General features: G+C 43.7%; 1 protein-coding gene across 1 annotated transcript in view; it reads left to right on the forward strand.

Annotated features, from left to right (window-relative positions):
- PLXND1 (plexin D1) overlaps nucleotides 1-12262 on the forward strand; it is a 281158-nt gene that overhangs the window by 241398 nt on the left and 27498 nt on the right. The window contains exons 29-30 of the mRNA XM_069206314.1: nucleotides 2785-2848; nucleotides 5693-5727. Coding sequence (XP_069062415.1) covers nucleotides 2785-2848; nucleotides 5693-5727 — 99 coding nt within the window. The remainder of the gene's footprint in view (nucleotides 1-2784; nucleotides 2849-5692; nucleotides 5728-12262) is intronic.

A 12262-nucleotide genomic window follows, 5' to 3' on the forward strand; every position in this document is an offset into this window, starting at 1 on the left:
TGCAGCAGAGGAAGTCACCCACACTCATTCCCCTTGGTACACTTTGAGCAAATATTCATGGTTTAGGGCTTGATTTAGAACTTGGTGAATGAGTTACTCTGTAACAATGGTGATGGATATTCCATCCGCCGAAATATAAATCCCAAAGGACATAATGGGATTTATATTTAGGCGGGTGGGATATCCGTCACCGTGACGGAGTAAGTCATCCGCCAAGTTCTATATCAGTCCCTTAGTCAGGTGTCTGAAGCTTGTGTCCTATCGCACAAATTCACCAGAGTAAGAAAATTGACACGTTCATTGCATTTCACCTGCCCTATTTCTTTGTCAACACTGGAGATTTAGACCACTGGTCCTTACAAAAGACAATTTACTAACAATAGCCCACAAGAAGGCAGTGTCCATGCAGATTCTGCTTACTCAGCACTGTTGACCAAGCCTCTACAAGGAGACTTAAAAGAAAAGTATTTCAATAGTTAAAGGGATTTTATAGTTTGGTGAAATTGTCAGTTATAATATATTGTTATAAACTAACAAAACCACAGAAATTATACTTATCTCAAGTAACTGTAACTCACGTCCTAAAGTAACTATAACTCACGCCGTGCTGCACACAGTATTATCATCACTGATGTCATTTTAGATGTTACAATCATGCTATCAAGCTGTCATAAAACATGTTGTGAGTGATGTAATATGGCAGGTAATTAGCAGGGCCTCCCATTGTGTCTTCCACCGGGAGCCAGCATTATTTTATTGAGTGGGTGCCCCGGTCCCCACCCAGGGCACTAACAGCTTCATTTTTGTTGGGGGCTGCAGGAGGAGCCCCAGAGGCACCACGGCCCCAGCCGGCACCCCTCGCTGGAGCTAGTCATTTTATCAATTGTAGGGGAGTGTCCATGTGCCCACCGAGGGCACCCACAATACTAGCAATGTTGGGGGTCATGCAAGAGCTCCAAGGCTTCCGAGGACCCAACCAGGTCCCCAGCCAGCACCATACTGGCTGCTGGCGGGAGCCAACACCTTTCCTTTGCTCCCAGAGGCCAAACTAGGGAGCTTTTTATCCCATCCATGTCAGATTTGCAAATCTGCCACACTCTGATTGACTGACCATCACAGCAACATTTCTGTGTGGCTACCATCACCAAACATGGTGCACCAAGCACCATGTTGGAATAAAATACAAAATAAAAAGGTCATAAGGGGGAGGGTGAACCTGTTCTTATAACACAAAATAGCTTTGTTGTGGTATTCTGGACTTTCTGTGGTTTCCAGAGAGACTCCTGGTGCCCAAGAAAAGTCCCAAAATTTGAAATTATAGCACACGATTTGTGAATACAGAAACAAATGAAAAAAAGGATCCAGAGCCCCACAGCTGTGTTTGGGCAAGAGCAGCAGGCGGGTGGGCTACCCGTGGTGCACAGTGAGGGGTCTTTGAGACCAGGCACTCTTGCATGTGGTATGTGATCACAAAAAACCACTGAAATGTGCATCTCATGGTTAGGACCACAATCCATAACTCTCCCAGCAGCAATGCAAACCATAACTCGCACACCAGATGCAAAGCTTATGACCTTGCGATATTCATACCAATAAATTACAACATCTAAAAGCATTCTGTCAAAGTGGTAAGGCAAATGGGACATGTAATCTAATCTGTAAAATGAATTAAAACATTTGTAACTGGATCTGTTTTATTAAGGCTGAGGTCATTAGCATTGCATTTAGTTCAAATGAGGATTGATTACTGGCGGGAAAAGAACCTCTTTTCTCAAGTGGACTTTGTAAAGGCCTTGTGGACAACTTAGACTAAGCTACAACCTGTCTTCATTACTCTGAGAGGCAGGGCTGTCTGAGTGGAGCAGAGTAACATGTTGATCCTCAGTGCTGAGGGCAGCCTGGGCTCTCCTTTGTGGGAGGCGGTGAAACAGTGTAGAGCTAGTTTAGGTCAGGCTCTGTTTATTTGTCTCCCTCCTCTCCCTTTCCCTCGTTTGCTCTTCAGAGCTGCTGTGCTACAAAGGAGGTTGATTTAGACTGAGAATGCTTTCAATGCTTATTTTGAGATTTGATTGGACTCTGTGGTAATTGTGGGTCAGCTTGTTGATGAGCACATGGTGTAATAACCTTCATTTTTATATATTAATTCAAGCACTCCATGCATAATCTTTTTTATACTTCGTTGCAACACCCTACGCGCAACGGGTATGCCCAGACGTGGGTCCCATGGTCACTGTGCCACTGGAACCAAGCTGCACCTGACTGAAGAGACCCAGTCAGGGCCCAATCAGGGAGAAACTGGCTCTGGGTTGCTTGTGTTCTAGTTGAGGGAGATCCTGGCCTGACAGTTCAGGCTGGACTGTTCCGATTGGAGATAGGTCAAGATTTATTTTTGTACAGCTGGGTCTAAACTGACGTCTAAACTGAGGTGGCATTGTGGGCAAAATAATGATGGACTAGGTTGCAGCCCAAGTTATTACCTGAGGCTGAGATTAATGCACGCATTCCATTCTTCACTTTTTATATACCAGAAAAGCTAGGTCACCCATAAATATTTGTTTCAATTAAAAGGTTTAAAAGCAAAAACCTGTACCTCGCCACCTATATTTTCACTTTTTCAATAACAAATTTAGCATTATTTGGGGGCATTGCCCAAGAACATGTTCAGAAAGGAAGCATTGCTCAACACTTCATAGCAGACCGAGGTTTTGTTCCGCACTTTAACTAGTTTTTCTTGCATTGTATTAATCTCTCTTTACTGATATGTAAGTTTATCTGTTCCAACAGATTCCTGAAGGAGCCTCGCTGGCAATGAGCCTGAAGGACATACGGGACAATACTTTAGGCCGAGGTAATGTATTGCATTGTTTTACAGAATTTATATTTGTCTACAGGGTCTTTTTCATTCCAGCCATGCCAGCTGTAGAGGTCATTATATTAGGAGAAATCTTATTGTCTTGGTAGAAGCGTACCATTTCTCAAAATTGAAGCAACTGATTTTAAAAGATAGATGAGATTTACTTCTAATTCCTTAAAATATATTTTAATGAAGGAAAAAGTCTGCATGTAAGGTTGGAAGGGATCTTCTTTTAGATGCAGAAAAGGTCTTCTTAGCAGGGTGGCAGGTGTCTTCTTCCAATGGGTTTAGATGATTTTGGGAAGTGGAAGTCTCTTTCTTGAGGGGAGAAGAGCCTTTTCCAGGTGGGAGATCACCTGTCCTCAAGCTGAAAAGGTGTTCTTCTGAAGCCAATTGTTGTCTTCCTCTCAAAGTGGACATGCATTGTTTGAATATAATCCACCGAAAAAATGGTGGATAAAAAAGGGGATTCCTCAATACTGCACTTTATAAATAGAGGATGTTCTTCTGTATGGCATTCCATTCTATTGTTTTAGCTCATCTGTGCAATTAGTTTATGTTAGAGTGCTTTAATACCTAAATAGTTTCAGATTATCAGAAACATTATGAATAAGCAGGAGCGGATAAACTAGATGCAAATGAGTCTTCACCCCCATCACAGAATGAATAAGCAGTCTAGCCAGAATTGTTAAACCATGAATGGACCTTCTAGCCAAAGTTGCTAGACCATGTTTCTCTGCAGAAGAGCACAAGCAACTCAAGGAGCAGATATGTAAGCCCCAGATTCAAATGGGGTTTAGAATACTTTCTGAGTTGAGCAGAGCTACTCCTCTCAGGGATGTGGGGTCTTGATCCTGTTGTGTAGTCAGTTCTTCCGATAAGAATGGAGGCTCTTATTCCTTTGAGAGCAAGCTGTTTTATGAATAAATTAATGACACCCTGTCTAGGTTGCAGTGCTATTGCTGGTGTGGTGAATCAGTGCTCTCTCAGCAGAAAACTCTACCTCGCATGGTTGTTGGAACATCTGCTTCTGGCATAAGGTTGTTCTCTGCATTGAGAGATTACTTCTCCTGGCAGTGTCATGTTTTTTTTTTTGTGTGCTGAAGACTTAGGGTCTGATTTAGAACTAGGAGCACGGGCTACAAGGTTGACGGATATCTCGTGCACCTAAATCTAAATCCCATAACATATAATGGGATTTGGATTTTGGCAACGGATAGCCGTCACCGTTGTGACAGAGTAACCCGCCCGCCAAGTTCTAAATCAGACCCTTAATATTAGAATAGAGGTCCTGTTAGAGATGCAGCAGAATATCTCATGTGATGGAAAGTTGCTTTCTGAACAGAAACCTGTCCCTCTCAGGGATGTAGTAGTTTGGTTTGCACAATGCAGGGTTGCTCTCGCAGTAGATAGCTCCCTTTTAAATAATGAAGCAGCCTATTACTTTCAATTAAATGTTATTCAATTATGCATTGTTGTTTAACAACCTTTCATGCATATAAATAGCTACACAGAAATACAACTTTTTCGAAGATTCTGGAAAAAAATTAAAAATCTTGCTAATTTTAAAGTGCATATTTTCATTAAAGAAAATAAATCTCAGGCCATTGCGACACTGTAATTAGTGCTTTAAAAATCTGCTGCACTCCTAAATAATTCATTGATGCCTTCCTTTAATCCCTTTATAGGTCTTCAAATAATATAAGTAGATCATCTTCCTCTCTTTCTAGAGGTTTTGGTGCAGTGTGATGTTGTAGGGAGTTAGTCATATGAGGTTGGAATTTTGGCAGGCTGTATGATTGAATATACTTTGTTGCAGGCTTTGTTCTTTTCTCTGTTTGCACAGGTTATATTCTTTTGTGGGGTTGAGTAGTTTCTTTAAGTCAGAGAGGTCTCCTTCTGATGAAGAATATTATTCCTTTACAATTGATGAGATCTTCTTCACTGGCAGTAGGCTTCTTGCAGTTGTATGGTCTTGTTGGATTGGAGAGCTCTGTTTGTGGTAGGCTGCTCTCCTTCTTAAAGTATGTAAGTACTCACTGCGTCATAGATGTCATCTTTACGTTTATAGAGGCCTACCCAAAGTCAAGTGTTTTATTCTTATGGCCTACTGCAGAGATTTAGATGTATTGTATTGTTGACAAATGCTTTTTCTCCTGTTGGGAAGGCAGTGGTTATTTAATCTATCAAATGTGCATACTCACGGGTGCTACTAAGTCACGTACAAAACTGGAAAGAAGTTGATCTATTGCGTAAGCCATTTATGTTGAAATTTGGAGGTTCTGGGTTCAAATGATGGTTCCTAGTTCACCCGTGCAGACTACTTTGGGAATTTAGTGTATGATATGACTGAAACTAAAGCAAGAGTTAATCTTTAATGGCTAGAAAATGGTTCTCGTCAAAAACTTTGAATTCTATTTGTCTCCTGGTCCCAAAAGTCATCTAACACTCATGCTGTTCACAGCTAGTGGTGGTTGAAGATCTTCAACGGACCTCCACACGTAGGTTTCCCAAAAGTTGATGCCATCTGAGCTTAGCCTCTCACACAAGTCTCAGAATGGCTCAACAATGTTGAGGGCTGTCAACCAACAGGAAAAGTGCAATCTAGGACAGCTCATGTGGCTAGAGCGCTTGGATTGTTACTCTCTGTTCAGTCTTCTAGCTCCTCATTATTGATCCTTATGTAAGTATCTATAATCAATTATCTGACCTCAGTGAGTGCTGCTGTATGTACTGTTTACTGTTGTGAGATGATCAATGCTATACATAAATGTTTTCTCCAGCCATAGTTCATTTTTTTGCGTTTGCCATCTTACAACCTGTTTCTTCTCCTTGCAGTGAAGGATTTGGATACTGAAAAATACTTCCATTTGGTGAGTACTGAATTATGCTAACATTTGGATGTAGAATTATGTTATAGAAATGTTCCGCCACTATAATTCTTATAATAGCAACAGTTCATAGACACAAATATTTTTAAGAGTTTGGGGGTCATTCCGACCCCGGCGGTCAAGGACCGCCGGGGCCGGGGTCGGCGGGAGCACCGCCAACAGGCTGGCGGTGCCCCGCAGGGCATTCTGACTGCGGCGGTTTGGCCGCGGTCAGAACAGGAAAACCGGCGGTGTCCCGCCGGTTTTTCGCTGCCCTGGGAATCCCCCATGGCGGCGCAGCTTGCTGCGCCGCCATGGGGGATTCCGACCCCCTCACCGCCATCCTGTTCCTGGCGGTTCCGCCCGCCAGAAACAGGATGGCGGTGAGGGGTGTCGTGGGGCCCCTGGGGCCCCTGCAGTGCCCATGCCAATGGCATGGGCACTGCAGGGGCCCCCGTAAGAGGGCCCCACTTTGTATTTCAGTGTCTGCTTTGCAGACACTGAAATACGCGACGGGTGCCACTGCACCCGTCGCACATCCTCCACTCCGCCGGCTCCATTCGGAGCCGGCATCCTCATGGAGGGGTGTTTCCCACTGGGCTGGCGGGCGGCCTTTTGGCGGTCGCCCGCCAGCCCAGTGGGAAACCCAGAATACCCGCGGCGGTCTTTTGACCGCGCAGCGGTATTCTGGCGGTTCCCTCCAGGCGGGCGGCTCCCCCTTGTCTCTTGCAGATACAACCTTTGAAGTAGTTCACAAAAATGTAACTGTAAAAACTCTTGCCAAATAATATGTGTATACAACCCCTGATGTAGAACCAGTTGGTCTATAGGATGTCCAAACACCTGTCTGCAGATCTCCTGTCATAGTAACACTTGCCTTGTAGAAGTTTCATAATCAGAGCATTGCCAGCATATCAAAGGTTTGATGTCTATAAAGGTCAGCCCGGTCATAAATAATAAAGCAGAAGTTTAGGGCTGCATGGAGAGAAAGCTGCCTTCACAGGGTCACACAGTATAGCTAAGACCAAAGACCTCCTCACCTTCAGGAAACTTCTCAAGCCCTGCTGTTCGAGCAGTAGCAGCACCATCCCCCCAATCTCCCCCCTCCCCTATTCAGCACCTTGAGACCCTCAAGGGTGAGTAGTGGGCTTTACAAATTCCTTATTGATTGATACGTGGTGAAGCCAGGACTAGGACATAGGCTTTCTGAAAGCCACTAGGACTTATTTCTCAAGGTCCCCCATTTTTTTTAGGAATTGTGTATTATACAAATGAGATGAGAAAAGGTCAGTTGTCAGACCCATAACTACTGCCTGATAAAATGGAGCAGCTTCTGTCTCCTAGAGGGCTTCATGCATAGCTGCTGGTGCTCAGCCAATAGGATGCCAAGCCATGTAGTTGTCTAAGTGTTTGCCACCTCAACTACACATCCAGCTCAATTTGAGCTCACATCTTACCCTCCAACATCAGTACACATTCGACACAACCCTGGCACCATCATGTCACCTACACAACTCCATGCCCTATAGCTGGTAAAGCGATAGACCCCACCGCCATGGTGCACATCATGCACACAAAGTGTCTCCAAGCCATGTAGTTCGCTAGGCATGTGCCACCTTGATGGCACACAAAGTCAAATTGTACTGGCACATATACCTGCACAAACAATACACGTTTGACACAGCTCCTGGCGCCATCAAGCGCATAGTATCTCTCCAAGCCATACCGTAGGCTAAGGGCTTGCCACCTTAAGAGAACAGCTACATCCTCTCCATCTTAAATATCAACTAATCCGAAGAATTTAGCCTAAATATACAGCACCCACGAGCACATGTAATGCCATCAAGGGCACATAAAGGGTAAAAATGTCTCTAAACATAACAGCCGGGCAATGGGTAACTGTTTGGTGTTGAAGCCAACCAATGGGCAACCGTACACTCCGGCTGAACGAAAAAAGTGGCAATTTTACACGCAGTGTCTATGTGCAAAAAGGGCCAGGGAGATGAATGTTGGAATCTGCCCAGCACCTGGCAAATATAAACCATCATTAAACAAACTCCAGCCTGTTCCCACTTCATCGTGCGCCTACCCAATGTAGCCCACCTGTAAATAATGCAAAAGACACGAAATGCAGCGTCAACCGACCACTTAAACTCCTGCCAGTGATCACAGAAGTGCAAAGGGAGCCCAGATTCAAAGCAACGTAGGATCGTGCAAATGAGAGTAAGAGCTATGCACCTGCTTATAGAATTGTATTCTAGATTCATATAGCGCTTACTACCACTAATGAGGCGTTGAAACGCTTCTTTGTGGAACCCAACGTTAGACTGCAGTGCTAGTTGAGCGTTTTGAAGATATAATATAGGTGCCCTGGCGGGCTCGGGCTCTTTGATACCTAGGATGAGCGCCCCCTGCTGTCAGTGTAAGTAGTTGCGCTGGCAAACAAGAGCCCACAGAGTTTGTTTTCTACTCATTGTATCTTCCCTGAAGGTTGTTATTCTGAGGCCAACATGTTGAACATATGGCTCAGGAATCAGTGCAGCCAGCTGATAAGATAAAAGGGATATACATCTGTAATCAGCCAGAACATGCTATTTTCGAACTGGGGCTTTCTGCTAAGAAGCATGTCCCCAGGGGGCTTCCTTACAGAGGCTGTAGCTGTAGAGTGCCTCTGTTTCCTGCTTTTGTTTCATTCCTTTCACTCTCTAACTGTTGCTGTTTGCTCAGTTCTGTGAGGCGGTGGTGAATATCACTGTTTCACAATGTGCTTCGACGTCCATAGAGGTCAGTTATTATGGACGGGGTGACTTTCTGCCATATTCCAAGTTTTCTCCATGGGAAAGGGAAATCACCATGAAAATTGTTTATTCGCCACTGATTTCTGTAGCTTTTGGTCAATATTCGGGGTCATTCTCCTTCGAGGTGCGGGATTTCCACAGTTGCTGTAATCAGAGTTTGGCCCGTGAGTCCTGAATTTGGATTTATTTTCCACTTGTAATGAGGGCATCCGTTGTAATACGAGCCATTTTAGCACACCGCCCCGCCCCTCCCGCCAGAAGCAGCAAGGGACTGCGATGCCCATTCCTTCTTTGGCACAGTAATGATGGCATATCACCAGGGGTTGGAGACGTGACCTCTTTGCGCCCCAAGACGGCTTAAATTGCCTGCTTGTTTTCTACTTTAAGATTCTAAAATTGTTCATGAGCTATGTAGTACATGTAGAATTTTATCTATTAACAACTAACGCAGTGCTACTGTGCTAGACTACAAATTGCATTCATCCAACGAGTATAACAACTGTAATAATCTTGCATAAGATATATGCTTCCAATTAGCTCTACAGTCCAACTCTTGCCTATACTGGTTGGCGTGCTGTAGGTCAGCGAAGCGATTCAAAGCCTCCACTGGAGTAGAAAGCGCTATATACACCGACCATGCTTGGCAATGAATGATTGAGGACACAGGATGTGACAGGCTCCCACCCCGGTGGCTTGTCAGCTCGAACCGCTCTTGCAAATCGGCATTGCCTCTGTGATTCCAGCAACAGGGGTGTGTTCTTCAGGTACCGGTAGCCTTTTAGTCCATGATGAGTCAGCCCACTGTTTTGCCAGATGAGGGTGAGGGCTGTGTGGTTGTAATTTGTGAACAGTCCTGCATCGCCCACCAGGAGTGGTCACGCTGACTCTGCCATGGCCCAGCTGCAATTTAATCATGATTCTCTAGGCATTGCTCAGTCGCAAGTGCTTGCGGAGGAAACCACAGGATGCAGTTACGATTTCCATGAGCTGTAGTCCATCACAGGTGTTTGTGCTTCTGGGCATGCTCCTGGGGCACCAGGGTCTCATGGCTTTACCACATCATGGCAGTGCAGACCCTTCCACTGATTGCAGGGGGCTGCAGTCCCTTCTCCTGCTTCTGCTTATGTCACTCCTCCTTTTCTAGGTCACCTCTTCTTTGTGTAGGAGTACCTTGAGTAGCCCTCCTTGGTGACTTTCATTTCCATCCCTCAAGACAGGCTCAAGGTAGCTCTTCCTAGCAGATGGCAGAACTTTCAGGGTTCTGTTCCTGAACCTGACAAAGGAGGGGGTTGGTAGTGAGCGATCTCCAATCCTGGAGCGCAAAACAGTACCTCGACTTCCAGTGATGTGAAACGCTCAATTCTGGTTTATGAGAAATATTGCCACTGTGGCTGGTGGTTTCTCTCCCATTCGTATACCTGGTTTGCAGATTTCATTGGTCCAGCTGTGGGTCTGGTTTAAGACAGTTACTCTGTATGTTCCCACAGACTGAATGGCAAAACCAGACTACTGCAACGGCCTACTTTTCACTCCACTCCAATACTTATTCAATAAACTGCAAACTATGTAAAACGCGGTAGCCAGACATCTACTGAAGATTCCAGAATATCACTCTGTGTCCAAATTTATGAAAAAACTGCACTGGCTTCCCATAAGACAGAGAATTATCTTTAAGGCACTACATGATTCAGGCCATTATTTCCTACACTACACTACACTGCTTTAAATGGTACACTCCAGGCAGGTCCTCTGCTTCAGTCAAATTTGTAGTTGTCCCCAGGTTTAGATGGCTGCTTTGGGCAGGCAGAAGTTTTGTGCTGAGTTCAGCTAAAGCTTGGAATACCCTGCAATTGCAAATCAAAGAGTCATCCAATGTTTTAGAGTTCAGAAATGCTCTGAAAACTTGGTTGTTTAATACTATGTAAAATTTCCTCTCCATGTTCCTCTGCACTGCCATTAAAGTTTAGCGCCAAGACACCTTTGGGTATTTGAGTGGTCTATAAAACCAATTAACATAACATAACAGTTCCAGCCACAGTCTGTGTCACAGTCTCAACAGGAAGGCCGGGAGTCACTGGGAGTCTCCTGCTATGGCACCATGTCAATACTACATCAAGCATAACCAAACTTCATTTTACAAAACCCAGAGCACAGGCATTGCACTTACAGAACTTCCTGGAATACAAACATCCCACTAAGGTCCCTCATGACAAATGCTCCACTTACAGACCTTCCTAACTCCCAATTAACCCGCTAATGAAACCTCCAAATATGCAGCTATTCCATTTATGCAACCTTTTGGCATATGAGGATACCATCGACAGAAATTCTTATTTACACACTTCTCACCTATAGAATTGTAGGGCATAAATGCAAAAATACCAGTCCCAACACTTCAAAAGATGAAACTTCTGTTGTGCTTCATTTCTAAAGCCTTATTTCACTAGCAGGTTAGTCAAACAAATGGGTATATGATATCTAAGCTGGAAATAAAGTTAATAAGAGGGAAAGTTTTTTTTAGGGTTTATAATTTTATTGAAATGTAATTATGTATATAAATATATGGAAGACAGTGGTGATAGAAGTTAATAAACTTTATAATGGATACATTTTGGATATAAGAGCCCTGCTAGTTGGTGAGAACAATTTTAAATATCACCTTCAAATAGATAAAATTATGCAGCAAACTAGAAGAGATGCTATACCTATTGACTTCCAAAATGTATACTATTGTAATGAAAGAAAATTATTAAAATGTAAAAATGGCAAAAACATCGAGGGGCATATTTACAAGCCCCTTGCTCCACCTTAGCACAATTTTTTACGCAAAGGCGGCACTAGGGTGGCTTTTCTGCCGCACCATATTTACAAAGTGGCACAATGCTTGCATTGCGCCACTTTGTAAACCCCTTGCACTACATTATGCCTGCGTCAGGCATAATGTATGAAAGGAGGGGTTCCGGCGCAGGGAGGCCTGAAGAAACGGTGCAGAGAAATTTACAACATTTCACTGCGCCATTTCTTCTGTCATTTTCAATGCCTGCTAAGAGCAGGCGCTAAAATGACACACGCATTATGTTCAGTAGGCCTCCCTGTGCTTTGCTGCACTAGTGTCAACATTTTTGCCAGTAGTGGAGCGAAGCACCACAATAGCGTAAAAAATGTTGATGCTCTTGTGCTAATGACCGCCATAGTGCACCGTATTGTAAATACGGTAAAACCATGGTGCCATTAGGTGCCAGTAAGTGGGGGGGCACAAGAAAATTGGCGCATCATTTATGATGCACCACTTTCTTGTAAATATGCCCCTAAGTATCTAGTTAAGTATATACTATGGGAATAAGAAAACATTATCATCTGTAAAAAAAAAAAAAAGTTATATATAAGAGAACTTGTAGTCCTCATATCACTGCCTGAGCTGTTTGTGTTTTTATGTAAGGTGTTATTCTTTTATTTGTGGTGCCGACCTTCTAGGCCTCTAGCATATCAATGTCTCCTTCAATCTACCAGGGGAAACGATGAATTTTAAAAAAAAGCAAATCACTACATCTAGGGAGCTACCCACATTCTCCCCTTATTCTCAACGAAGATAGCATTAAATCTTATCCATTTTGACCATACTTTGCTAACATCGTTCTGCATTTTAATGAGTTTTGACTTAACTTTGCAGACTGAACTCGTTGTATAATCTTTGTCCTAAGTGTTTTTACCTTTTAGTCATTTAGTACTTTGTCACATTT

Source organism: Pleurodeles waltl, chromosome 9, assembly GCF_031143425.1.
Source record: "Pleurodeles waltl isolate 20211129_DDA chromosome 9, aPleWal1.hap1.20221129, whole genome shotgun sequence".
NCBI lineage: Eukaryota > Metazoa > Chordata > Amphibia > Caudata > Salamandridae > Pleurodeles > Pleurodeles waltl.